This window comes from Sapajus apella, unplaced genomic scaffold (assembly GCF_009761245.1).
Source record: "Sapajus apella isolate SASKATOON/1434 unplaced genomic scaffold, GSC_monkey_1.0 scaffold126, whole genome shotgun sequence".
NCBI classification, from domain to species: Eukaryota; Metazoa; Chordata; class Mammalia; order Primates; family Cebidae; genus Sapajus; species Sapajus apella.
The window spans coordinates 3,924,349-3,951,313 of NW_022437066.1; the positions used below are offsets into that span (position 1 = coordinate 3,924,349).

At 59.6% G+C, this 26,965-nt stretch overlaps 1 protein-coding gene across 6 annotated transcripts in view; it reads left to right on the top strand.

The window, feature by feature from the left end:
* The first annotated feature begins 3,022 nt into the window (after nt 1-3,022).
* VAV2 (vav guanine nucleotide exchange factor 2) overlaps nt 3,023-26,965 on the top strand; it is a 223,927-nt gene continuing 199,984 nt past the window's right edge. For 5 of the 6 annotated variants that reach the window (XM_032261960.1, XM_032261958.1, XM_032261956.1 and 2 more), the window contains exon 1: nt 3,023-3,315. In XM_032261960.1, the coding sequence (XP_032117851.1) occupies nt 3,112-3,315 (204 nt within the window). In that variant the 5' untranslated portion in view covers nt 3,023-3,111. The remainder of the gene's footprint in view (nt 3,316-26,965) is intronic. The other variant, XM_032261961.1, reaches the window with a different exon arrangement.

Here is a 26,965-nt window from a genome sequence, read left to right on the forward strand (position 1 = left end):
ACAACCGGGCTCCATTTTTGGATGTCAACTCAAGCCTCGGTTTCTCCTGGAAGCCTAGACACCCCCTCCCCGGGTGTGCCCCGCCTCGTGCCCTCCTGCAGCGCCTGTGAACCTCCCCCATACTTGGGGTATGTGGTCCTTGCTGGCACTTCTCACTCCCTGGTTTCATCGACTCAGCTGGCCTGGCAGCTGCGCACTGGCAGTCTGTGTATGCAGCGCCCCCTGGAGCCCATCTCCGCGGTGTGACAGCACTCTCGCCCCCTGGAGGTGTGCGGCAGGCAGTCCTGGAGGAAGTCCTGAGTCCAAGCGGGCGAGGATCTTCCGGAACAGGGTCCCCTCTATTAGTCTTCCCAGCATGTGCCTTGAGTAGATGCAATTTTGACCTGCTCATTACACCCATGCTAAAGGTTACAAAGGGAGTTCCTGCCCTGTTTTCTTTACCTTTTATTTTCGAGACAGGGCACGTTGTCGCCCAGGCTGGTCTTAAACTCCTAGACTCAAGCCATCTGTCCGCCTGAGCCTCCCAAAGTGCTGGGATTACAGATGTGAGCTGCTGCGCCTCGCCCCACCAAGCTTTTATTCATTCACATCCATCCTGCCCTCAGAGCCTCCGAGGATTCACTTGCACTCACAGGGCCGGTGAGTGTCCCCGCTATGCTGATCAGGACTTGGGAACCAGGGAGGCCTGAGTGGCTCAGGGCCACCATGGGAGGTCTGTGTCTCCTGACCAGGCTCTTCTCAAGGCTCAACCCCAGATTTTCCGTGCAGCCCCGCCTGGGTGCAGCCGGGTGCCCGGTGGTGACAGCACCACCAGGGGGCAGCAGGTGCCCATGGCATTGTTGGCAGGCAGCCGCCTGGGTCCCACACCTGGCCGGTCCTCTTGGCCAGAGCAGGCAGGCCGAGGATTGTGAGGACAGACGCCCCCTTCTTGCTGAGGGAGCTGCCTGGGGAAGCAGACACTTGGTGCATCACCGTGCTGTACTCTGGGAGAGGGGTTGGGAGAGCCAGTAGCTCTTCCTCTCGGAGCCCTTTCTGTCCCAGGACCGTGGGAAGCCTCTGAATAATTTATCCGTCCATTCTTCACGTGCAAGTCCAGCAGGAGAGGCAGAGTCTCCCCACTCTACAGCCAAGGGGATGAGGCTTTGCATGCGGAGGCATCAGTGGGGGCTCTCAGATGGTGCTGGAGGGACTGGCTCAGGTTCCACTCTTGGCTTTCTGATTTCTTAGGGAGATGCTGATGGGTCCACCTGCTGCCCCATCTTCCTCTGGTGAGGAAGGCTCTCCTGCTTGCCCTAAAGGTGCCCACTGCTGCTTCTGCAGGGAAAGGCAAGAGACAGGAGCCGCCAGCTCACCTGTCACCTGGCCTGAGTTTACTGCCACAGGGGCCAGCTCCTTCCTGACCTCTCTGTGTGGGCCAGACCCTAATCTGGGACCGCCTACTTCCACCTCAAGTGGAGAAGGCGCAAGTGTGACTCTCTGCAGAGGCCAATTCCTGGGACAGGACCCCCATTGGAGGCCCGGGGCCCAGGGAACAGTCGCTGGGCTCGCATACCCCCGTTCTGGCCCCTGCACCGGGAAGACAAGGGTTAAGGGGTCTGGGAGTGCTGCCCAGTGCTGTCCCGGCTTGTACAGGCCCAGGGTTCCACCGGAGTCCAGGGTGGGAGCCCTCAGAAACCGCACCCGGCTGAGCTGGTCTCAGAGAACGGCTTGGACTTGCCCGGTGTCCCCCAGTGAATCAGCAGTGAAAACCCGCGGTTCCCGGCAGCTGAGCCAGGATCCATATAATTTCAATTGCAGAATCTGTTTATGTCCTTGAAGCCCCTCCCACCGTCACACGTAGCCAGCTGGACAGAACGCACCCCCACCACCCAGGGTGTGGCCCAGAAGGGAGATGGGGCGGATTCGCATGGGGGCCGGCTGCGACCCTGGGCCAGAGAGCACCTTCCCGCTCCCACTTGGGTCACAGATTCCGCCCTGGACGCCAGGAACTGCCTGCTGGGCAGCTGCGAGTGGCCAGGACTCTGGGCCAAAAGCTGGGGAATCCTGGCCTTTGTGCAGGGTCGGGGGTCTTCCTGCGGGCCCCCGGCCAGGAAGAGGGCGGAGGACAGGAAGAGGGCTCTGGGGGTCCTGGGCCGCCGCGCCTTCAGCCTCAGCCTCGGGTATCCCGCCGGAGCGGCTTGATGGGCCAAGGGGGCTCAGGAAGCTTCGGCCCAGCCCGGGGGCTCCCTCCCGAGTCTGTCCTTTCCGAGCGGCCACGCGAGGGCGCCCAGCGCCACAGGGGCCACCTCCTGACCTCCAGAGAGGTCCAAAGGCACCCGGGAGGGACGCCCGGCCGTCACTCCACGGGCGAGGTCGCTCACCCAGGGAGAAGGGCGCCCCAAAGTCCAGGCGCCCTCGGAGAAAGTCGGCGGCACCCGGGCCTGCGCCGCAGCCCCCGCCCACCGCAACTTTGGCGGGCGGTCCCGGGGCAGGAAGTGGGGGGGCGGGGGCGGTGCTTGGGGCGCGGGGAGGCGCCAGGCGAGCGCTCCGGCCCCGCCCCTGCCCCGCCCGGCCGTGGCCGCGCCCCCTGCGCCCCCAGCGCCCCGGAGCCCCGGAGCCGCGGAGTCGTCGAGTCGCAGCGCCGGGCGCGGAGACCGCGGGCGGGACGAACAAAGCGGCGGCGACGCGGGCGGCCCAGGCCCGGGACGCGCGGAGCGAGCGACCCCGCCGGGCCTTTGTCTCGGGCGGGGCAGGAGCAGCGGCGGCCGCGGGGCGCCCCGAGCGCAGAATGCGGCGCCCGGCGGCGGGGATCGGGGAGAGCTGTGGCGGCTGGCGGCGTGGAGCCCGGCCCGGGGCCCGCGGGCGCGCGTGTGTGTGAAGCGGGGGTCCGACGCGCTGCCCCTGGCCCGCCCCGCGGGCCGCACGTGGGCGGGAGCGGCGGCCCGAGAGCAGCTCGGGGAGGAGGAGGAGGAGGAGGAAGAGGAGGGGACGCGCGGCGGCGCAGCGGGGACCCGGGGCCGCCCGCACGAAGCCCCGCCCCGGCCCCGAGCCCGGCGCGAGCGGGCGGGATGCCCCGCGGCCGCCGCACTTTGGCTTGCGCGCTGACCTGAGCCGGTCGGGCCCGCGGGCGCCATGGAGCAGTGGCGGCAGTGCGGCCGCTGGCTCATCGACTGCAAGGTCCTGCCGCCCAACCACCGGGTGGTGTGGCCCTCGGCCGTGGTCTTCGACCTGGCGCAGGCGCTGCGCGACGGGGTGCTCCTGTGCCAGCTGCTGCACAACCTCTCCCCCGGCTCCATCGACCTCAAGGACATCAACTTCCGGCCGCAGATGTCCCAGGTGAGCGCCTGGCTCGGCTAGATGGCCCCGGGCTTCGGCTTTCGAGCTGCCGGACGCGCGGACGGAACGCGGGGGCTGGGGCGGCCGGGCTCTGGGACGCGGGCGGGCGGCGGGAGGGGCGATGGAGGGAGGTCGTGACCCGGGGCCTCGGAGCCGCGACCTCGGGAGGCGCGAAGTTGGCAAAGTCCCTCCAGCCCGGGACGCGCCGCCGCCGCCCGCGGGCACTGCTCAGGTCCCGGGTGCGCCGGTTCCGCGGTCTGCGCCGCCCGGGATGGGGGAGACTCTGGCGTCCGGGCCCTGCGCGTGTCCCCTCCGTCACCAGGGAGGCTGCCGAGCCCTGTGTGCGCCTCGTGGGGCTCATCCTCGGGCCTCGCGCCTGCCAGCCGGACGCCGGAGGAAGAGCGTGCGCGATCGCCGCGCCTGCCCGGGGCGCGGCTGCCGGCCCCGGGAGGGACGCGGGGCGGGAGCCCTCGGGGCCGGAGGGAGCCGGTGCGCCCCGGGCACCGCCCCCTCGCCGGCCTCCGCCTTTCAGGACCCGGGTTCGGGTCGGGCCGCCTGTAGGATCTCCGGGGCCGGACCACTTGGCGCCAGTCGGGGCCCCCTTCGTTTCCCCGACACCCCCGCCCCTCCGTCGGGTGCTGAGGGTGGCCTTTGTCGCGGCGGAGGCACGCGTGCGGCCGCAGGGCCAGGCAGGAAAATGTCTGCCCCGCTGAACAGAGCTGTTTTTCTTGGCCTCTTAAAGGGAACTTGGTTAAGACTTGAGCAGAATTGAGGCTTCCGTCCTGTCCTCTGGGGGTCTGGGAATCCTTATCAGGAGCAGCTTAGAAGAGGTGGGGGGAGGCAGAGGGAGTGCCAGCCGGGTCCAGCCAGCACCCACGAGGTGCGACCCTCCAGTGGGCTCGGCCGCTCCTCACTGCACGCAGCAACTCCACGTGGACAGGGACCATTCACCAGTGGGACGTGCTGCCCGGGAAGGAGGAAGAGTGAGTCACCAACCCTTCCAGGCTGGGCTGGGAGGCCACTGCCCTTTGGCGGTGACTGCGTTTCCTAGGAGACTGGGCCTTCTCTGCCGGGTTGGGGGCGCTGACAAAGGCCAGCCCTGAGGGGATCGGGCCACCCTCCCACTCGGTAATGATTACCCAATTACCCAGGAGCGCCAGGGCCAGCTCAGCAGGAGCCCTCAGGGGCCTCCCTGGAGCCAGCCCCTCTTCCTGCAGTGTCAGGTTTGAGTGGCAGGGGTGGCAGTCACGGCTGCAGAGGGCTTCCCCAGATCTGTCCTCTCACCTGTTCTCAGAGCCCCACTGGGACTGGGAAGTCGACTCCATCTTCTGGTGGGAGAAACTGCAGAGATGGGCAGCTGTGGGGAGCAAGGCTGGGCCTCAAACCAATGCAGTGGCCTTTGATGTGAGTTGCAGGGGCTGCCCAGGCTGACTTGCTCCAGCGAGATTCAGTCTGGGGCTCAGGGCAGAGGCAGGGCAGCTGGGTCAGCACAGAGGAGGCTTGGAAGGAAGCCAGCCTTGACTGGTAGACTCGCCCCTGCTGTGGTTTGGGAAGATGGGAAGAGGAGGGGGCCCTGGCTGTGGCTGGTGGCTTGGCTCAGCCCCTGCACTGGAAGTTCGAGTCTCTGGAACCATCGGCCACGCAGCAGTACTGACCCTGACGCAGGCCCCTTGAGCCCTGCTGTCGGGCCGGTGGAGGGGTGTCTAGGGAGCCTGCAGCTGGGCTGGTAGAGGATGTCTAGGGGCCTGGGTGGTAGGAGGCCCAGAGGAGTATGTGTCTGTGTGGCTCTGGGCTCTGACTGAATCCTGGCACTGTCCCATCCCATGTAGGCAGTGACCTCCAGTGCCTCAGTTTCCCCATCTGTGTCATGAGAACAGTCATAGCAGTTCCCTCTTAGCCATGCTGGGAGGATTTGCTGAGGGCAGGCACAGAAGCCATGCCCTTAGCACAGTGCCCAGAAAATGAACATCACCTGGCCCTTGACACGTTTTGCCCTTTGTAGCTGAGGGCAAGCTCGTCCTCCACTCCTCCGTCTCGTGGAGGATGGGCCACCTGTGGTATGGCTGCTGTCTGCACAGGGACAGCTGCAGGTGCTCCCTTAAGCCTCACATTGGCTGTGACAGCCCCATCTGTACATTCACACGTGGAGAAACCACTTTATCTCGCCTGGCTGCATAGGGGTTGGGAGAAGGACTTTATTTTTCTACCTGGCTACTGTCTGTTATCTGGGAAACTCACATTTCTTTTTTCCTTTTTTTTTTTGAGACGGAATCTTTCTCTGGAGTGCGGTGCCACCATCTCGGCTCAATGTGACCTTCACACTTCCAGGTTCAAGCGATTCGCCTGCCTAGCCTCCTGAGTAGCTGGAGCTATAGGTGTGCACCACCATGCCCAGCTATTTTTTTTTTTTGAGACAAGAGTCTTGCTCTGTGGCCTAGGCTGGAATGCAGTGGTGCCATCTCAACTCACTGCAGATTCCACCTCCTGGATTCAAGCAATTCTCCTGCCTCAGCCTCCCGAATAGCTGGCATTACAGGTGCCTGCCACCACAACCGGCTAATTTTTTGCATTTTTTTTTTTTGAGACGGAATTTCGCTCTTATAGCCCAGGCTGGAGTGCAATGGTGCGTTATCGGCTCACCCCAACCTCTGACTCCCAGGTTCAAGTGATTCTCCTGCCTCAGCCTCCCAAGTAGCTCCTATTACAGGCATGCACCACCATGCCTTGCTAATTTTGTATTTTTAGTAGAGATGGGGTTTCTGCATGTTGGCCAGGCTGGTTTTGAACTCCCAACCTCAGGTGATCCCCTTGCCTTGGCCTCCCAAAGTGCTGGGTTTACAGGTGTGAGCCACAGTGCCCGGCCTACACCCAGTTATTTTTTGTACTTTTAGTAGAGATGAGATTTCACCATGTGGCCCGGGCTGGCCTCAAACTCCTGACCTCAGGTGATCCCCTGGCCCCGGCTCCCAAAGTGCTGGGTTTACAGGCGTGAGCCACCGCGCCTGGCCGAAGCTCACGTTTCTTAAGGGGTGAGGGTGGGGAGGGAAGATCTCATCTTCACCCATGGTGGTTTGGGTCATGGAAAAATCACATCTGCCCTTTCTTACCTGCCCTGCTGTGGGCCAAGCACAACGCTAGGTGGGGGTTGCCGCCTGTGCTTGATAGGTGAGACCGTCAGGGTTCAGAGAGCTTGAGTGACTCCCCACTGCCCCCAACCCACCACTCCCTCTCACCCAGATCAGTAAGTGACAAAGCCAACATAGGGATTGCAGTCTCCCTCCCAGGACTGTTTAAATAAATGGTGACTTCGGCCGTTCCTAAGCTGCTCTCTTGCAGACTCTGAGATGTGTCCCGGACTCCTTCTTGGGTTATCACGATGTGTGTCCGTTTTCGTGGGGTGGCTGGAGCTGGGGGTAGGGGCCTGTGATCCCTGGCTGGTGAGTTGCAGGGCCCCTTGAGAGCACAGGCCGGGGAGTCTCCCACCTCCCTGCCGGTCCTGACATGTCTGGCCTGGAGGGCTCTGTGATGTTCCCTCCTTCTGGAATTTCCCCTGGCTTCTCCTGGTGGCATCTGAGTTTCAGAGGACTTGGAGTACCCCTCCCACGTTGAGTTTAATCTAGGCTGGGTTGTTTGCCCTGATGGAGCATCATAGCAATGTGCATTTATGCAGCATCTGCTGTGTGCAGAGCCGGGGCTCGGAGGCGGCCGCAGAGATCCCTGTTGCCCACTTGCTTATCTCCCCTCAAGCTGGCAGGATCTACTGTATTTTATTTTACTTTTTATCCAAAGTGCCTGGAAGCCCCGTGGGTTTAATTAAACTCATTGGGTATGGTCACAGTTTGCCGACCCTAACGAGAGACCGGGTATGTCCAGAGCAGCTTCGGTCGGGAGGTCCTGAGGTTGCCTGTGCTAGCATCCGCAGTTTGCACCGTTAGGGCCCCACCTGCCCAGGCTCTGACTTGCCCACGTCACCCTGGAGGCCTCCTCCCCATAAAACAGATCAGGGAGCCACTGCTGGGACACCATGCACAGGCTTGGTCCTGGGTGTGCCAGAGGATGCCCCCACCTCCACCTTAGCCACCCTGCTCCCTGCCTCTTCCTGGACATACCAGCCTGGTGACGTTTTTGGCACCCCCCTCCAGGGCCTTTTCCATGTGTGCCGTCATGAGCTGTGCCCTTGCTGGAAGAAGACCTTTCCTTCTAGCCCGGTTCTTCCTGTAGGAGCTGGTGTAGGGGCTGCCTCCCCTTGGCAGCCTCCTTGGGTTTCACCCTGTCCCCACCCTGTCCTGCATGTGCTTCGAGCCTCAGTCTCACCCCCCCAGTGCTCCAGGCATCTCTCTGGCCTCATCCTCTCCACTCTTTGTTTCATTACATGGTACTTTTGTTGCTCGTTCTGCAAAACTCAGTGGCCAGACAGCTGGAGGGTGTGAAGGGTGATCCTGAAACAAAGAGACCGAGTATTTCCGGAGCACCTTCGTGTGGCTGCCCCCCTCCAGGCCTGTGCCCCTCCAAGGCAGGGCCACGGCTGGGCTTGCTCCTCTCTGGGTCCCTCGGAGCCCGGCCTCCCTCTGTTCGTTTACCGCTTCGTCCCTCTGTGCCTTCATTTGAGGAATAATTCCTGAATCCCTGCCACGTGCCACACGGGCTTTGTGCCTGCGAGGGAGGGAGGAGGACAGGCTGGGGCTGTCCCCGCTCTCATGAAGCTTCTGGTCACACAAGGACCCCATCGGATGTTGATGAGGTGCTTGGTGACTGAAAAACCACATGGACACCCCGAAGGGCTCCTGTTGCCAGCAGAAGGGCCTTGGCTGGTGCGGCCGAGGTCCAAAACACACGGCTGCCGGGAGCAGAGGAGGGAATGCTGGCTGTAAGGAAGACAAGGATGTCTTTTCTTTTTGAGGGCTTAGATTTTATTTTCTAAAAAAATTTGAAAATAGTCATAGGAAAAGTTGTAAGTACAGCACAGGTGAGCTTTTCTTGAACCATTTGAGGGTAAGTGTGGGGCTCGATGCTGTGCCCCCCAAATGCATTCCTGTGTTTCCCACAAACAAGGACATTCTCCTCCGTAACCAGAGCACCGCTGTCTCCATCCAGCACATGGCAGCAATCCGTGACCTGGCCAGTCTTCCACAAATGACCCAGCAAATGTCCCAGCCCAGGGTCCCAGCCTCCGGACCCTGGGCTGCCTGTGGCTGTGTCCCTCTCCGTCAGCCTGGTGCTGTTCCTCCGCCTTTCTTTGATATTCACGACCTTGACTCTCTGGAAGGTTACAGCCTCCTCCGGTGACAGAATGTTCCCCCATTTGCAGGGTCCGGCCACGCACCCGTAGGGGCCCCGCACAGCCTCCACGTGGCCTCCTTCTCGCCTCCAACTAGCAGGTGGCGCTGGGCTTGATGTGCCCTAGTGAGAGTGATGTGTGGAGTTTCCCTGCTAAGGTGGAGTTTGCTTGATTTCACTGTGAAGTGACTTTGTTTCCCTTTGCTGTTAACACTTTTTTTTTTTGAGACTGACTTTCGCTCTGTTACCCAGGCTGGAGTGCAGTGGAACACATCTTTAAAGAAGACACTTGAGTCAGTATCCCTATCTTGACACCTGCTTCTTTTCTCCCTCCCTTCCTTCCTTTCTTTGTTCTTCCCTGCTAGTCTCTCTCTTTTCTTCCTCTTCTTCTCATCCCATCTCTGCTTTTCTTTTCCCTCCCTCCCTCTCTCATTCCATCCCTTCCTGCCATGTTTCCAGTTTGGATTACATACAGTTTCCTATTTTATTCCATGCATGTAACCCGTTACCATCATTATTGACGTTGAGGCTCATATAGTCTCGATTTGACCAGTGGGAACCGTGTCACACTGGCCTGCCTGTGTCTTTTGAGTCCTCCTCCTCATTCTCTAAGCTGCAGAGGACATGTGAATCCTGTGCCTGACTCTCTGGCACAAGATGTTCCAGACGCCCCCTGCGTTTTCATTGTCCCAGCTTAGGAATCAGCTGTTCGTCCGAGGAGCTCTAGTGGAGAGGGGTATTTAGAAGGCAAGATCGCAGCGGGGTGGGGTGGCTCACACCTGTAATCCCAGCACTTTGGGAGGTCTAGGCGGGCAGATCATTTGAGGTCAGGTGTTGGAGACCAGCCTGCTCAACATGGTGAAACTCCATCTCTACTAAAAATACAAAAATTAGTTGGGTGTGGTGGCACATTCCTGTAGTTCCAGCTACTCGGGAGGCTGAGGCAGAATTGCTTGAACCAGGGAGGTGGAGATTGTAATGACCTGTGATCATGCCATTGCACTCCAGCTTCGGTGACAGAGTAAGATTCTGTATTTAACAACAAAAAAAAAGAAGGCAAGATTGGGTGAGGTGTGCTCAGTGCTGCTGGGTGTTCCTGTTTCCAGGTGCTCTCCATGTTCACACCTGGGGAATGGGTGTGCGTGTGTCATTTATGCATGTGTCTCTGTGTCCATATGTGTCTATACATGTTGACATGTGTGTTTGTTTTCTGTCTATATCAGTGCTGCCAGATAAAAATATAATGTAAGCCACATCTATATTTATAGAATTTTGGTGATTGCAACAAAAAAGCAGAAAGAAATGTGTAGCAGTAATTATAATAATATATTTTAATTAAGTTGTGATTTTTTTTTTTTTTTTCAGGCAGGGCCTCCCTCTGTCGCCCAGGCTGGAGTGCAGTGGCATAATCTCGGTTCACTGCAACCTCTGCCTCCTGGCCTTGAGCAATTCTCCTGCCTAGGCCTCCTGAGTAGCTGGGACTACAGGCACATACCACCATGCCTGGCTAATTTTTTTGGGTTTTAGTAGAGACAGGGTTTCACCATTTTGGTCAGGCTGGTCTTGTACTCCTAACCCCAGTTGATCTGCCCGCCCCAGGCTCCCAAAGTGCTAGGATTACAGGCGTGAGCCACCGCACCCGGCCCACCTGTGCATTTTCAACGGGGACATTACTGCTCCTGAGGGAGCAAAAATCAAATCTTTGGGGATAAAGAAATATTAATATCGGTTACTTTTAGAGACAGGGTCTCACTCTGTTACCCAGTCTGAAGAGCAGTGGTGTGATCATGGCTCACTGCAGCCTCAAACTCCTGGGCTCAAGGGATCCTCTCCCTCCAGTCTCCCAAGTAGCTGGGACTACAGGCATGTGCCACTGTGCCCAGCTAAGGTTTTAATTTCTTGTAGAGTTGAGAGCTTGCTGTCTTGCCCGGGCCTGTCTTGAACTCGTGGGCTCAAGCGATCCTCATGCCTTGGCTTCCCAAAGTATTGGGATTATAGGCAGGGGCTACTGTAGTCAGCAGAAATCTTATTTTCGTGAATAAACTACAGGTGTGCAAGCCACACAAAACATAGAGACAGGCTGGGCACGGTGGCTCACGTCTGTAATCCCAGCACTTTGGGAGGCCAAGGTGGGCAGATCACCTGAGGTCAGGAGCGGTCAACATGGTGAAACCCCATCTTTACTAAAAATACAAAAAATTAGCCAGTGTGGTGGTGCACACTTGTAATTCCAGCTACTTGGGAGGCTGAGGCAGGATAATCGCTGGAACCTGGGAGGCAGAGGTTGCAGTAAGCTGAGATCACACCACTGCACTCCAGCCTGGGCGACAGAGTAAGATTCCATCTCAAAAAAAAAAAAATAAATAAATAAAAAACAGGCCAGGCATAGCGGATCATGCCTGTAATCTCAGCACTTCGGGAGGCTGAAGCGGGTGGATCATGAGGTCAGGAGATTGAGACCATCCTGGCTAACATGCGGAAGCCCCATCTCTAGTAAAAATAGAAAAAATTAGCTGGATGTGGTGGCACACTCCCGTAATCCCAGCTAGTCAGGAGGCTGAGGTGGGAGAATCGCTTGAACCCAGGAGGTGGAGGTTGCAGTGAGCTGAGACTGTGCCACTGCGCTCCAGCCTGGGCAACAGAGCGAGACTCCATCTCAAAAAAAGAAAAGAAAAGAAAAAACAAAAAACCCACGACCAGTGCATCTGCAGTATTAAAATTTCATGCAGGGAGGGAGATTAGGAAAAATATCTGGAAAGGCTCCTTGTGGGGACAGTAAGGAAAACGAGGGTGCCCAACACTCATCTCGTGAGCACTGGTGTTCCTGCTGGCGGGGGCCGGGGAGCATGGGGTGGGGCTGGGGGGGGAGCCCCGGCTGTGAGTGACAGGGACTGACTGGGAGTGGCACTTGAAGGTTGTGCTGAGCAGAATCCCAGGCTCAGGCCTGGGGTCAGCAGGAAGGACCCTGGGGCACAAGGAGGGCATAACCTGGCGTTGGTGAAGAGAGAGAGGGTTCTGTACTGAGTGTTGTGATGGCAAAAAGCCTGGCTTTGGCGTGGGCCAGGATGAGACGGGGCGTGGGGGGGATGCTGGGCATGAGGTGTGGAGGCCACCGTGAGCAGTGACCCGAATCTGCCTGTGGTTTGGGCCTTGGAGATGGGTTGGGGCCCCAGGGTCAGGGCGGTGGAGTCCTGGAGGCAGGACCTTGTGTGGGGCCAGGCATGGGTGAGCATCTGCTCCACCCCCAAACCTCTGTTGAGCCCTTTCTTGCCATGAGACCCGGAGCATGCGATGTCTCCTCCCTGGAGGAAATCTTCCTGCGCTTTCTGGTAGATTGCTGGTCCTGGCCTGGGTGGTGGGCAGCGTGATGCCCTCTTTTGAGACCTGTGGGGAAACATGTCCGTCCCTGTGTCCTTGCGATGTCTGTGGGCTGTGGCTTCCCAGTTTGAGGGGTGGGATTCCCAGGACAGCGTTGGCAACCTGTTGGGGCCAGTGTGGGAGACCCTGGCTTTACGCAGATGCCCAGACCCGAGTCCCCAGCTGAGGCCCCAGCAGGCCTCCCTCCTGACTGCCCTGAGGTCCTCTCCTTCCTTCCCCGTGTCCCAGCCCGGCCACTGCCATCTCTCTCTGAGAGCTGGTGGCGGCAGATGTTCCAGTGCAGGGCTGGATAGTAAATATTTTAGGTTTTGTGAGCCAGACGGTGTCTGTCACGACCAGGCCACTCTGTCCGTGCAGCGTGAAGGCGGCCCTGGATGGCCTGTGAGCGGAGGAGCACGGCTGTGTGCCAGTAACATTTATTTTTAGAGAATGAAATGTGAAATGTATATAATTTTCACATTATCGTGAAATATTATTCTTATGCTTCCTTCTCCACCCTGCTCAACCATTTAAAAATGTAACAACCTTTTCTTGGCCTGCAGAATGTGCAGAACCAGGCGGCGGGCCCTACGAAACCAGGCGGCGGGCCCTACGAAACCAGGCGGCGGCCACAGTCTGCCGAGCCCTGTCCTAGGTTCCCCTCTTGCAGCCCCCTGTGCCGCTAGCCTGGCCTGGCCACACGTGCTGCAGCCACACACGCTTTGGCGCTCCTGCCCTGGAGGTACCAGCCCTGCCTGGTGTTGTCCCCGTCGAGTCTCCCTGGCCCTTGGTGCCCCAGCTTCAGCCACGCTGGCCACCTTTCTGTGCCTCCCAGCTCAGGGCCTTTCCCTCGCAGTTCCCTGCAGGGGAACCTTCTCGCCTGGCTCCCTGCTGCTGTCTGCTTAGAGGCCTGTCCTGGCAGCCTCTCCTGCCCCCAGGCCCGCTCGGGTCCCTGATAAGGGCTCTTGGTGTCCCGGGCTTTCCCCTTCCGGTCCACACAGCTGGTTGCATTGACTGATTTGTGTCGAAAGCCCTTGGCAGGGGCCAAACAGGAAGTGCTCAGTAAGAGCAAAGCTTTCTCCCAGGCCCTCTTTGTGCCAGGAAGCGGGCTGAGCACCTCCATGACCCCCACCCCCGCCCTTGGGGCAGCATAGAGGGGCCTTTGCTCCTGATGGAGGCCGGCTGCTCGTGTCTGGAAGGACACTACCGTAAAGAGATTCTTGGGAATGCTTGGAGATTCGATGAGTGGCCCGCAGGGGTGACAATGGGACCACACTTGCCTGCTCGGCCATGCTTAGAATCTTCACGGTGGCCATGTCCCTCCAGCTCAGCCTTTGTCTGAAATGGGATGACTGTGGCCACCTTGTGGACTCTTGGAAAGACTTTTTTTTTTTTTTTTAGACGGAGTTTCGCTCTTGTTACCCAGGCTGGAGTGCATGGCGCGATCTCGACTCACCGCAACCTCCGCCTCCTGGGTTCAGGCAATTCTCCTGCCTCAGCCTCCTGAGCAGCTGGGACCACAGGCGTGAGCCACCATGCCCAGCCAATTTTTGTATTTTTAGTAGAGACGGGGTTTCACCATGTTGACCAGGATGGTCTTGACTTCGTGATCCACCCGCCTCGGCCTCCCAAAGTGCTGGGCTTACAGGCATGAGCCACCGCGCCCGGCCTCTTGGAAAGATTTAGTGCAAAGAGCGTGTGCCTGGTGCCCAGCACGGTTTCTACCTGCAGCAGGCCCCACTGAGCCTCAGGACACGGCACCCTCACCCCGAGTCCAGTGGCTCACTCCCAGCGAGGGCACTGGCCCTCACCATGGCCTGCCCTCCCTCAGCATCAGAGCAGGGTGCTGTGGGTGGCCTGAGGGAGTGGCTCTCCTTCTGGGGCTGCAGCCTCACTGCCTGCCCCTCCTCTCCTCCCCTCTGGCTGCTAGTCGGGAGCTGAAGCCCTGGGCGTGCTGCTGGGTGCACCTGGCCCACCGTGCTGGTGTAGTGGATGTGGTTGTGGTCACTAGTGCTAGTCTGCAGGAGGAGGCATTCTGGGGTGAGCAGAGTCAGGTCAACCAGATGGTCCTGCGACACCGAAGTCTGAGATGGGGAAGGGGAGCTGCTAATAGTCACAGGAGGACCATGGGTGACAAAGAACCTGCTGGTGACCCGGGATGAAGAAGGGGCCTCACCCCGTCTCCTGCTTCTCCCCAGGGCCTCCCGGGCTAGACCGGGCGGGAGGTGGGGCACATGCAGGCTTTGCTGGGTCCACAGCAGGATGTGCTAGTCCTCAGCAAATGTGGTATTTAGATCCCTGGAAGCAGGGTGATGGCGGAGAGCTTCCTGGAGGAGGTGACACTTGAGATGCCCTGAAAAGTAGATGGCTTTTGGTAGCTAAGGGTTGGAGGCAGGTGGGTGTTCTGTGTGGCCAAGGGCTGGCAGCGCTGCCACACGGCTTCATTCCAGATCATTGCTGGAAGGGGTGTTGCCGTTTTTGAAATCTGTTTTCCAGTAGCAGTTGGGGCAGAGGAAGCTGCTTGCCGGCAGCTCTGATGATTAGAGACCGAAGGCAGCAGCCGCCGCTCACTGCAGAGCTTGACCGGGCTGGCACCGGGCCACCTGCTTGGTGTCCTTCCTTCTGCCTTGCAGGGGATGGTGTTTCCCTGCAGCAGATGATGAGTCTGAGACCCAGAGAGATGCGTGATAGAAGGTTCCAGAGAGGTTGCCATGTCCCACGGCTGGCCGGGCAGCTGCGTGGTCATCAGCCTCTGTGGTGTCAGGGTTGGGGGCAGCACCCCGGTGTCCTGGGGAAAGATCCTGTGTCCAGGGCTCCTCTGCCCTGACATGCGCCCTTTCTCCGCCCTGGGAGGGTTTGTTTCAGGACTGCCCAGCACTGGCACCTCCCCTGGTCCTCGGAAGACCCTGGGTGGCACCAGATGGGGGCGGCTCTGTCCCGGTTAATGGATGAAGGAGGGGATAGGTGATGAACCAGTCTGGAGGTCGCGCAGCTGTGTGGGGATTGAGGCCCTGTGCCAGCCCTGGCATGTCTCTGGCCTCTGGAGTGCCATTCGCTCCGCCCGCCCACCCAGCAAAATGGGCCCTTGGGTTGGTGGGAGGTTGGGAGACAGAGAGCCAGGTGCCGGAATCCAGAGATGGCGCCAGGGCTGACTGGCGCTGCCCTCTGGCCACGTGGCTTCTGGGCCTGGGCCTCCTGCTCCTGGGTGGCTGGCAGCCCAGCCTGTGTTCCCTCCACTCTGCCCTCCACTGCACCCTGTTTGCCATGCACCGCTCTTGGCATTGAGCAGGAGAGGCAGAAAACCTGTCCTGGTGTCGCTGGCTTTCTGGGCCGCAGAATGAGGATGAATGGAGAGAGGAAGATGGCACTTCTGGATGAGAGAGAAGGCAGGCAGGAGGCAGGGCTGCCTTCAGGTGACTGGCAGGCTCCCTGACAGGTACCAGGGCGTTAGGGCGTGCAGCTGGCACCGCCTTCCCTCATCACCGGCACCTGTGCTCCCCGAATGCTGTTTCAACTGAGTGAGTTCAGCTGGGGCCTGCTGGGGAGCTTGGGGCCCTGGCGAAGTCAGCTGGCTGACAGCAGGAGGTCCTGTGGGCCCGAGGTCAGTGGTGTGGCCCTGTGACAGGGCCGGGGGCGGGGCTGGGCCCGGGTCAGTGCCCGGCTGCCTGTCCTCCAGGCTCTGTGTCTCTGCGGCAGGAAGTCTGCACCGGCTCATCCTCCCGGCCTGTCAACATCCTCTGTCCGAGTTCCGGATGGCTGTGGCGTCCGCTCCTTCCTGCTGCCCTGGAAGCCGAGCCGTCCTCATGCAGCCTCTGCCTGGGGACCCATCTGCTCCGGGCCTGGCCTGAAGTGTGGTTGGGCATCGGGCGGCCTACACTTTCCTGGGGTGGAGATGGCACAGCATTGAGCCCTCCAACACCCGTGTTCAGATCCTACCTCAGTGTGTCCTGGCTGTCCCATGGCACCTCTGGGCCCTGCCACCTCCTCTGTCAAAGGGGCTAGAAGCCCCTCCCAGGGGTTGGCTGGGGACCCGGCTCTTAGCCAGGTGCCTGGCAAGTGGGAAGTGCTTGGCAGATGTGCCCCCCATCCCTGCAGGGTGGAGCCATGAGTCCCCTCTCCGACACTCCCACCCCAGGACACCCCCACCCCAGGACCCTCCATCCCAGGACACCCCCACCCAGGACACCCCTATCCCAGGACACCCCTATCCCAGGACACCCCCACCCCAGGACATCCCCACCCCAGGACACCCCCACCCCAGGACACCCCCACCCCAGGACACCCCCACCCCAGAACATCCCCATCCCAGGCACGAAAGCTCTTTGGAGGCCTCAGTGCCCCTCCACATGTGCTCAGTTGATGCTGCTGTGGTGGGTGCTCCAGGACCTTCAGGCCTGCTCTCACACTGGGGTCAGGAGCTGGCTGGAGGAGACCCTAAACCCAGCGAGCACCCCAGCCCTGCCCCAGTCAGCTCTGATGAGCCCCCTTCTTCACCGGGGCAAGCCCCATGCTCAGGTGCCTGCATTTTGGTCTCCGGAAGCTTCTTATTCAGAGGGACTCTCTGCCTGGAGCCACAGATACTGTTTGGCTTCTGGATCCAAAAGAGAAGCAAGAATAACAAATACAGGGCCTCGGAGGGGGCAGGTCTCCGCAGTGGTAGGGGAACTTCGGGTGGCCGCACCCCTGAGCGGGGGCACCCCTGAGCGGCCTCACCCCTGAGCGGCCTCACCCCTGAGCGGCGACACCCCTGAGCGGCGACACCCCTGACCGGCCTCACCCCTGAGCGGCCTCACCCCTGAGCGTGGCACCCCTGAGCGTGGCACCCCTGAGCGGCCTCACCCCTGAGCGGCCTCACCCCTGGGCGGCGGCACCCCTGGGCGGCGGCACCCCTGGGCGGCGGCACCCCTGGGCAGTGGCACCCCTGAGTTGGGTCTCCTTGTGCTTGGCAGTTGCAGGCTTTGCAGTCCGTTGGCAGAAACACGGCGTTTCTGTTTTGTGGGGTTCATTTGTCAGTCTTTAGAGAGTTTTGCATAAGGATGAAGAAAAACCATCTTAGCAGACCCACTCCTTGTCTCCCTGGACCAACGGGACCTTGAAGTCAGAGTGTTTCTGTTGGTTTGTTTTGTAGTTTTGGTTTCAAAGGCAGCGAGAAAACACGATACCTTTGTTTCCCGCCAGGAGCTTGCTGGCCATGGCCTTCCCGGGACTGGGGAGTCCATCTCCAAGTTTTTTCAAGGGCTCGGAGCCCTGTGTTCTTTGAAATCTGCGTAGGGGTGGGGAGGGAGTGCTTGTCTGTCTTCTGTTGTCAGGGGCCACCTCTAGGGTCATCCTCCCACAGGGGTCCTTTCCGCAGCCACTGGAGAGGGATAGTGTCCCCCAGCTCCCGACGGAGGAGGCAGCCTTGAGATCCCCCGAGTGGACTCTGGGACCAGCATCCTCCAGCAGGCGGGCCAGGGAGGGCAATCTCCCCAGCCCCGCCCAGCCCTGCCTCTCCTGGCCTGACCCTCCAACGCCATGTGCCTCCCTGTCTCTGGTCTTGGACATGTGTCCAGTTTTCAGCCACATTTCTTGGGTCATCACATTTGTCTCATACACATAGGACATCTCCAGAGGCAGGGGCGCCAGAGCTGCGTGCCCCAGGGCAGGGGGACGCCCCATCCCCTTTGCCAGCTGAGGGGCAGAGGCCCTCAGCACTGAGCCACTGGGACTTGGCTTGGCCTTCCTGACTCAGGAGCTGCCCCCTTGACCTTGGCTGCTCCCCAGAGTTCTGAAGCCTGCCTTTTGGTTTTTCTGCCTTGTTCTGTCCCCCGGTGTGTCTGTGGTTGGCGTCTGGCAGGGCTACGGGCTCTGGACACTTGCCTGCAGCTCCAGTGCCCCACCTCCCAACCTTGTCAGGAACCAGAGGTGCCGGGTGAGTGACAGCTGTCATGGCTGGAGATGGACCGCCTGTCATGTCACTCGCCTGGGTGAGTGACAGCTGTCATTCATGGAGAGTGACTGGCCCCAGAGTCATTGCCACGTGTCCCCGGTGCACAAGGTGCCTAGGTAATCCTTGTCTGGTGGCACTTTGTGTCCCAGGCCCCTGGGGTGGCAGAAGGTTCTGGTCTCTCAATGCTCATGAGTGTTGCATCCTGAGACCCTCCTGCCCCCTGTGACGGGGCCATCTGTACCTCCCTCCCCCAGGCCCCAGCTCATGTTTCTATTGGGACAGGAGAGAGAAACGATCCCACAGTCATTTCGGTGAAAGACAAGACCCCCTTCAGATCTGAGCTGTTCCACCTACAGCTGCTGGGCTGCCCCACCCGGCACCCGTTGTATGCTGTAGATGGCGAGGGCTGCTGGAGGTCCTCGTGGGATGCTGGGGGTGGGGCCTTGCTCTGCCTGAGGTCTCTTGGTTTTATTTATTTTCATTCCAGAGCTGGAAGGAGGCAGGCTTGGGGCAGGGCAGCTGGGCGTGGCCTGGGCCTGGAGCTGGGCCGGCTGAGGTCCCTGTCTCTTGGCACCTCAGCCTTGCTGCGTTGTTGCTCCCCTCTGGCCCGAGTCCCTGGCTGTAGGCGAGGCACAGCCCCATCCCTGGGATGTCCAGGCACAGGGCAGTGTGGTTAGGACCTGGAGCCGCAGTCCTAGAGCCGCTGACACTGTGTGCTTTTGAGTTTGACCTTCCTGGAGCCTCAGTTTCCTCCTCTGTAGGATGGAGATGAAAAGAATGGCTTCCTCAGTGGATGGATGGAGCACCCACACAGCGTCCGTTATGCAGGGGAGTGTCTGTGGATGAGCCTGAAGGACGTGATGCTAAGGGGAAGAAGCCAGGCCCAAAAGGGCAAGTCCTGTGTGATTCCCTTAAATCTTCCGGAACAGCAGCTCCGTCGAAGAACAGAAAGCAGATGCGTGGCTGCTGGGCGAAGGCACTGGGGGAGAGTGCTTGTCAGCGTGGGGCTCCGTCTGGGGGTGGGGGTGAAAAGCTTCCGGAGCACCATAGTCCTGAAGGTTCTTGACACTGTGGATGTATTACACTAAATGTCATTAATGGTGAGATTTATGTTATGTAAACTTTACCACTATTAAAATAAACAGCCTGTCCCTTGTGAGGACATCAACTCCCACCCGGAGGCAGAGCCCATCTCCTCACTCGGGCTCTGATCTGGGATCTCACTGTCTCCTCCTCTCTCCAGGGTGAGGCCAGGGGAGGCAGGGCTGGGCTGGGCTGGGGAGACTGCCCTCCCTGGACTGCCAGCTGGAGGATGCTGGTCCCAGAGTCTGCTCGGAGGATCTCACTGTGGCCTTTTCTACCGGGGGTGGGGGAACCCCGTCGTAACCCAGCCGCTTCAGAAAGGACCCCTCTGTGGGAGGATGACCCTGGAGGCGGCCAACATAGCATTTTTTTTTTGAGATGGAGTCTCGCTCTGTAGCCCAGGCTGGAGTGCAGTAGCCGCGTCTCGGCTCACTGCAACCTCTGCCTCTTGGGTCCTGGTTCAAGCCATTCTCCTGCCTCAGCCTCTGGAGTATCGGGGATTACAGGTACGCACCACCATACCTAGCTAATTTTTTTGTATTTTTAGTAGAGATGGGGTTTTACCATGTTGGCCAGGCTGATCTTGAACTCCTGACCTTGTGATCTGCCCGCCTCGGCCTCCCAAAGTGCTGGGATTACGGCTGTGAGCTACCGCACCCAGCCCTAACACAGTATTTTAAAAAGTCCCTGGCAACAGAAGAAGTATGGGAGGATTGGAGGAGGCACCTCTGCCTTCCTGATCCCGTCTCTCCATGACAGATATTCATAGTTCTAGTCTATGACTGCACTGGTGTGAAGGTGAACGTACAGGTGTGAGATATTTAGATACTCCCTTGGAGCTCAGCACTGTGGTGGGCCCGGGTGCCGTGCCTTTGTGCTCCTGGGTGAGCAGCCCCGTGGGGGCTTCCCCTGGCCATACCAGGCAGGCGGGGGTCTCCTGGACTTTGGAGGGAGCTGGACTTTGTATTCTTTGTTGTTTCTCAGTTGTGTGATTTTGGGCACATCAGTTCTGAGCCTCAGTTTCCTCATCTGTAAATTGGAGCTGTTGCTGCTGCTGACAGCAATACTTTCTGTGAGACATGCCGTGCGTTGCAAGTTGAGGGTTGCATGTGAGTGACAGTCTCTGCCCAGGGCAGGTTTTATTGAATCCTGTTTTGTAAGGCTCTGAGGCTGGGTACTCCCAGAAGCAGACCCCAAGATGGGAGGTGAGCCAAGTGTGGGAGGCCAGGTAGGGAAGGAGAGAGGCAGATGGCATTGACCCAGCAGGTTCCTGCTGTGGGCGACAGGCTTGGCCCAGTGAGTGCTCAGCCCTCCCGGCTCCTGGTGGGGGAGGCCATGGACGTGGAGGGGTGCCGGGCGGGCTGCGGTGAGCACTGCTCCTGGTAAGGAGATCGGCTCTGCCTCGGGCTGCTGGGAGTGGCTCAAATGAGACCTTCATTCCCCTCATTCTATGAAATGGCCTGTCGGTGCTTTCAGCAGCCTGGCTTGGCGTCAGTAGGAAAAGGCTGTAAAAGGGACTTGAGGTGGACGTAACCTGCTCTGGGCCATGACGCACGCTGTCTCTGCCAAGGGCATGAATCACATGAAAAGCCTTGCAGGAGGGCGGGCGAGGCCAGCTCCCTGCTGTGCCACATGGGACTGACCTCGATGGAAACTGATGACCCGAGAGATTGGAAGTTCTTGGAAGACTTTGGAGGGGCGGTTGGAAAAGTGAGTGTCCTGCCTGGAAGTCCTGAAAGCAGGAGCCCTGTGTGCCTACCTGTTTGTCCACTGCACAGTGCTGGGCTCAGGGCGTGTGTGGATTTTCTGAGTGGTGGAATGGCATGGTGAGGAAGAGGACCACGTTAAAGGAGCTGTTTCCAAGTCCAACTTGGAAACCGTAGCTTGCTCATGTTTGCCCTTGGACAACTTGCTCCACCTTTCTGTGCCTCGGTTTACCCATTTACACTCCCCCTCCCCCGGGTAGATGTGGAGTAGTGACACCCGACACAGGGTGCAGGCATGTGCTTGGCCCAGCTTAAAAGCGGGCAGCACACAAAGGCTGCTGCTGGTGTGACTGCTGCCGCCCTGTGCCCTGGTCACCTCACCTGACGTCCACTCCCACCTGGCGAGGGGCTGCCTGAAGGGGAGGCTGGCGCTTGGAGGGGCCCAGTGGGCCGTTCTGGCACCACCTCCCTGTTTAGGCCCTTGTGCAAGGGAGCAGAGTTGCTGTGGGGCTGGGTATTCATCCGCCCAGCAAGCGGTTACTGACAGGCAGTCCCTGCTCATGACCCAGGAGGACACAGGCAGATGCCACCCAGGCCGTGTGGAGGGAGTATGAGGGGACGCTGGGCCTTGCCAGGAATGTGGCCAGCGGGTGGGCGGGGCAGGATCTGGGGCTTCCTGGAGGAAGTGACCTTTTAGCAGAGCCCCGTGCGACAGTCGGAGTGCACCAGGTAAGTGTGAAGGCGCGTCGGGAGCAGGGTCACAGCTCCCCAGCCGCCACCTCCCTGGCTTGGTGATCTGGGGTCAGGACTCTGACCTGCGGATCCTGCTTCCACATCCGCACTTCCTCCTGAATTGCCGCGCTGTTTTTCTGCCCTGCGGTTCTTTCCCAGCAGTCAGCTGAGTAGGAATTTGATGCTTAACCCAAGGCCTAGAGGGCCCTGCATTTGGCCTTCCTCCTCAGGGACACACAGATGGCCTTTCTCACGATGGGGGTATTGATGGCGTCTCACCAGCCGCACGCTGGCAGCGCTCCAGGGACGAAGGGCGAGGGTGTCACCCTTGTGCGGGGCGTCTAGGGTTCCTCACCGCCTCGATGACTGGAATTGGCAGGGAGCGTGTCGTGTTTTTCTGAGTTCATCGTCCTTCTCCGTGGGGCGTGCGTGGGTTGCGCACTGTCGGTTCGTCTGCCCCGGCTTCTCTGGATCTGCGTCCTACCTGGGGGTGGTTTTCTGCACTGCTGCCCTTTGCAGCTGGCTGTCCAGGGAGGGCCCACCTCCAGTGTCAGGACCCCAGGCCCATGACATAGGGGTGCTGGGGTGACAGGATAACTGGTCAGTCCCACCTGGGGAGGCTGGGAGGGAGGCTGATGTTACCATACACCAGAAGCCCGTTCTTTCCTGGTTGTGGGACTTTGGCCAGTTTCTGAACTCTGAGTGTCATGGAACAGCGCCAGTTTCTCCTGTGCAGAGTGGGTGCGAGGATGCAGGAAATTGATGCCCTGGGCGTGCTGAGCGCTGGGCCAGGTGGGCCGGATCCCTTACAGAGGGTGGTACTGGGGACTCTGCCTCTGTGTGTAGACAGGGGGCTTGTCCAGGTCCCCTGTAGCCGTGGGCCTTCCAGGGCCCTCCGTGGCACTGAGTCTCCACTGCCTGCTGACTCTGGGTACTGAGCAGGGCGGGACTCCCTGGGGATTCCTTACAGTTCCCTTCTCTGTCCGAGAGGGAGGCTGGTTGGTGAGCCAGGCAACAGCTTCCGTGGTGCCGGCCTCCTCTGCCTCCCACCCTCCCCCTGGCACTTCAAGGTGGCGGTGGGGCGCTTCTCCGTGGAGTTGTGAGTGGGGAAGGCCACCCACCCCTCATCATGCAAGTAGCCGGTGCCTAACTCAGGATAAGTGATGAAGGAAGATGAGTCCAGTGGGCACATGAGATCTTGAGCCACTTGCATCATGCCTGGGCCTCAGTTGCCTCATCTGTGAAATGGAGCCATCATGTCTGCCCCATGTGTCCAGGAGTGGGTGGGGGAGGGCTTGGGTGGGTGTCTGCAGCCAGGTGCCCCTCGCTGGAGGGAGCAGCAAGAGCTGCCTCCGCTGCCTTCGGGTCTGTGTGTGTGGCAACTCTTGTGGGAGGCCCTGCCGATGACTCCAGCTGCCTGTGCTCCGCGCTCTGGGTGACAAATTCCCTCTTCTGCTGTTTCGTAAGGGACACGTTTCTCAGGGTGGCTCAGGCTGGCAGGAGACCAGCTGCCCCTTGGCTACATATGTCTGTGGGAGCCAGCAGCAAAGACCAAGTCTGCTTTTAATAATGATGTGGGTTCAATAATGACATGGGTTTAATAATGACACGGGTTTTCTGCTGTTTTCTTTGGGTGCATCTCCATTTTTCTGCATGGGCTAATGATGCAGTGTGTTCCTGGAGCCTCCCCCACCCCTGCCCCGCCGCAGCGTCGGGGCGCCTGGGCTGTGAGATGTTCTTGGACAAGGTCGGAGGGACAGTGCCCAGCAATTCCTGACTGTTCAGTTGACGGGAGCTGAGGGGCGTGCCCGGTGAGGACAGATGCCTTATCTGGGAGTCAATAACCCAGCCAATAAACCCAGGCTGTAAAGCTCACCTTCCGAAGCGCTCGCATGTATGTTTTATGGGTTGGCTGATCTGTGCAGCCTGACTTCTTGGCAGTGTGATTTCTGGGACTTAGGGATGTGTGTGGGTGCGTGTGGCTGTGGGTGAATCTGAATGGCCTTTGGGGACAGGGATTGCGGCTTGGTCTGCTGTCCACGCTGTGTGACCTGGGGCGGAAGGCTTCCCTTCTGTGCCTGTCTCTGGCAAATCTGGGCGATGCCATCTGCTTCCTTGAGGTGGTTTTCTGCTCTTTGACGTGACCAAGGGCTCGTGGATCCATAGTCCCTGGGCCTTTTTTGCCTCCAGAGGTCTGTGCACTCTGCAGGGAGGCTGTTGGACCAGGAGCTGCTCCTTCTGTTGGGGGAAGCCCTGGCTGCCTCCTTATCTGAGTCAGAACCTGGGTGGTGCAGGTGGCCCCAGGCTGCAGGTTTTGTTGACAGCTGGGGACCCATGACTGGCTCAGCCCGCCCCCTGGCCTGGCTCCTGGGGCCCCCATCCTGCCCTGCTCCTTCCTGAACCAGCCTGGACACTGCATGTCAGCGCCTCCGCATGCTGGTCATGGTTGCCTTGTGCAGTGTGAAGTGGGTGTCCTGGGCAGCGTGCCAGTGTTATGGTCACTACTTGCCTCCTCGGTGGAGCGGCTTGGGTGCCAGCCTTTCTCTGGCATTGCCTGTCTGGTGGCCTGCGAGGTTTGGGCCAACTCCTGGGCACTCGTCTGCGTGTGGGTAGGCCATGGGCCCGGCCAGGACGGTTTCTACACTAGAGGGTCATTGGCCTGGAACACATGCCTCTCCCGAGTTCCTGGGGCACAGTGGAGTCACTGGTCCCACAGTGCCTGCTTGGGGCTGCCCCTGGGCTGCTGGGGCGACCCAGATGGTTTTGATTAAACACCAAGGGGCCAAGTGGGCCTGGCCCCCAGAGGGCTTTCCCTGCCCCTGACTGCCCCAGCAGTTATGACTGTTCCACCAGCAAGCTTTGGAGACTGAGGCTCAGAGGGCACACAGACTCTGCCTGAATTTGCCGGGGGCAGCGATGGTGGGACTGGAACCCAGGGCTTCTCCGGTTAGATCTTGGTGTCCCCCCTCCCCAAAGGAGGTGCCGTGGGCTTCTGAGATGCTGGGACTTGCAACTGTAATAATTTTTTGTTTTTCAAAAAGGAAAAAGGTAGAATTTTCACACGTCACTCCCTTGTCATGCAAATGAAGCTTGGGAGAAACCGGCCTGTCATCTCTTTGGGTGTATTTTGTGGTAATTTAGCTGCTTAAATGAAACATCTGCTAACCAGGGGGAGCCGGGCTGTAGATTAAAGCCGGAGTGCAGAAGTCGTTTGCGTTTGCTGTGATCGAGGAGTGCCTGCTAGGTCAGGGCCGCCCTCAGGAGCATTTGGCCTGAGGGGCTGTGGGGCAGGTGACAGGCCCGGGGCTTTGTGCCGCCGCCCGGGAGGGTGGCTTGAAGAGAGACAGCTTTGTAGTTGGTAGCTGGGCCAGAGGCTGGGGCTAGGCTCCGAGTTGGAGGCGCTGGGCCAGCGAGGCTGGGCTCAGGGAAGGAGCTGCCCCCATCTCTGCAGCCCCACGTGTCTGTCATAGGGACCAGGTGCACCGGCCACAGGGCTGTGTGTGCCGTGGACGGCCTCGTGATGGCCACTGCCACGCCTCCGTGGGCTCCTCTGGAGAATGGGCTGCAGGGGTGGTCAGGTGAGGTCCTGTGAGCCTTGGTGGCCTTGTGTGGGCCCAGATCCCTGGCTCCCAGTAAGCACGGAACGTGGTGCAGTCCCCCAGCCTCCGCTTGGGAAACTGCCTTTTTACCAAACGAAACATGGCAGGCAGGAGTTTTCATCACATCGATCCCTGTGTGGGGTCGTCAGGTGGGGTCCAGTGTTGTAGGTTGTCCTTCTCCAGGCCTTCCTGTGCCCAGGGAGCTGAGGACCTGGCATTTGTGAGTGATGGGCCCTTGAGGCAGGGGAGAGATTGTTGACACCCAGTCTCTCCTTCAAGGAGGGGAGCGGGGAGGAGCACAGCCATCGTGGGAGTCTTGGGTGGGCAGGGAGGGTGGAGGCCCAGGAGGGCAGGAGTGGTGGGGACTGAGGCCCGGGGTGCAGACCACCCTGTATGTCTGGGGGTGGCAGGGAGGCAGAGCCGGCTTCATCCTGGGGGTGCCAGGGAGCCTTGGGCAGAGTTGGTGTAGACATGGTATGCTCAGATTTGGCTTTGGAAAGCACCACCGGGACTGCTGGAGACGCGGGCCTGGAGCCCCAGAGGCGGGGCGCAGGCAGATGGGGGTGTCCAGGTGGGGGTGGGGAGGGAAGTGGGCCTGGAGAGAGATGGATCCCCCACTGGAGTGCAGAAGGAGTACGTGGGCTTGGGATGGATTGGACTTGGGTGATGAAGAGGGTCCCCGAGGGTCAGGCTTGAGCAGTGCAGTAGACCCTGGGGCCCGTCTGGAGTTGGCCCTAGGGGCTCAAGTCTCCCATTGGCCAAGTTTGTAGGGATGTCTGGGCTCTCCCAGCGGCCTGCTTGGAACCTGCCCTGGCCAGGGTTAGGGGTGTTTCAGCTCCACCCCTGAGGGTCCCTGGCCGTGGGTTTTCTGCTGCTGTCTCGTCTCAGCGGTGCTAACACTGGTGGTGTCCAGATGAGCTGAGCTTGAAGGTGGGAGGTAAATGGTCTTGGTGAGTCTGGCCCCAGCCTGGGGTGAGCACACTTGGCAGCCTCTGGCATAGTCAGATCCATGGAGACAGACTGGTTGGCACAGACTGAGCTCCAGTTCGCCCTCCTCCCCGTTCCTTGCATTCTCTGCCGTGCGAGCAGCGCAGCCGTCAGAAGCCGCAGTTGGTCCGGAAGGATGGAAGCAGGTGCCAACGTTCCGTCCTTGCAGGCGCGGCGGGCGCGGTGGAGTCCAGCTCTTTGGGGAAATGTGAACCCCGGTATGTGGGATTCATCTCAGGTAACAAGACGGCTCTCACCGACACCCAGCCAAACTGCTTCAAAGCCCAGCACGGTTGTCTGTTACTTTTAAGTGGTTTTTGCCTGTGCAAAGAGTGGTTTTTCTTAAAAAAGGGCACTACCTTAGATTGAATTTTGGGGGACTCATTTATTGCTATTGATCTGTTAAAGCTTTAATCGGGAAATAGCCTCGTGGTGGTTCTCAGTGAGGCACATTTGCTGCAGCCGAGGGTGTCCGCACTGAAGTGAGCCGGTGAGCCAGCCAGCCGAGGGCCTTGCCCTCCAGATGTGAGCTGGGGACAGGGCCCTGCCCCGGCAGGTTCCAGGAGTGAGCCCAGGGCAGACAAGAGGACAGTGCCATGGTCTGAAGCTACGTGAGAGGCAGAGGCTGAGGGTGGCTCGCTCTCCCAGCTGCCAGGCTCTGTGATGGGATGGTGTGCAGCCGGAGGCTGTTCCCAGGCAGCCCTGAACCCCGGGTGGTGTAGGCTTTGCTCTCTAGAGGACTGGCAGCCCGGGATGACCCCAGGGGTAGGGACCCTAAGGACCATGGGACTGGCCCCAAGCACGTTTCTCTTCCTCTCCGTGGTGCATGGTACGTGGGTGGCACCAGAGCTTTGACAAGTGCGTCTCTCAGCCTCTCTTGCCTTTCGGTGGGTTTTGTTTTTTTTCCCCACAACCTTTTAAAATGTATTATTTATTTATTAAATTGGTACATGATGATTACATGTTGTTTATAGGGTACG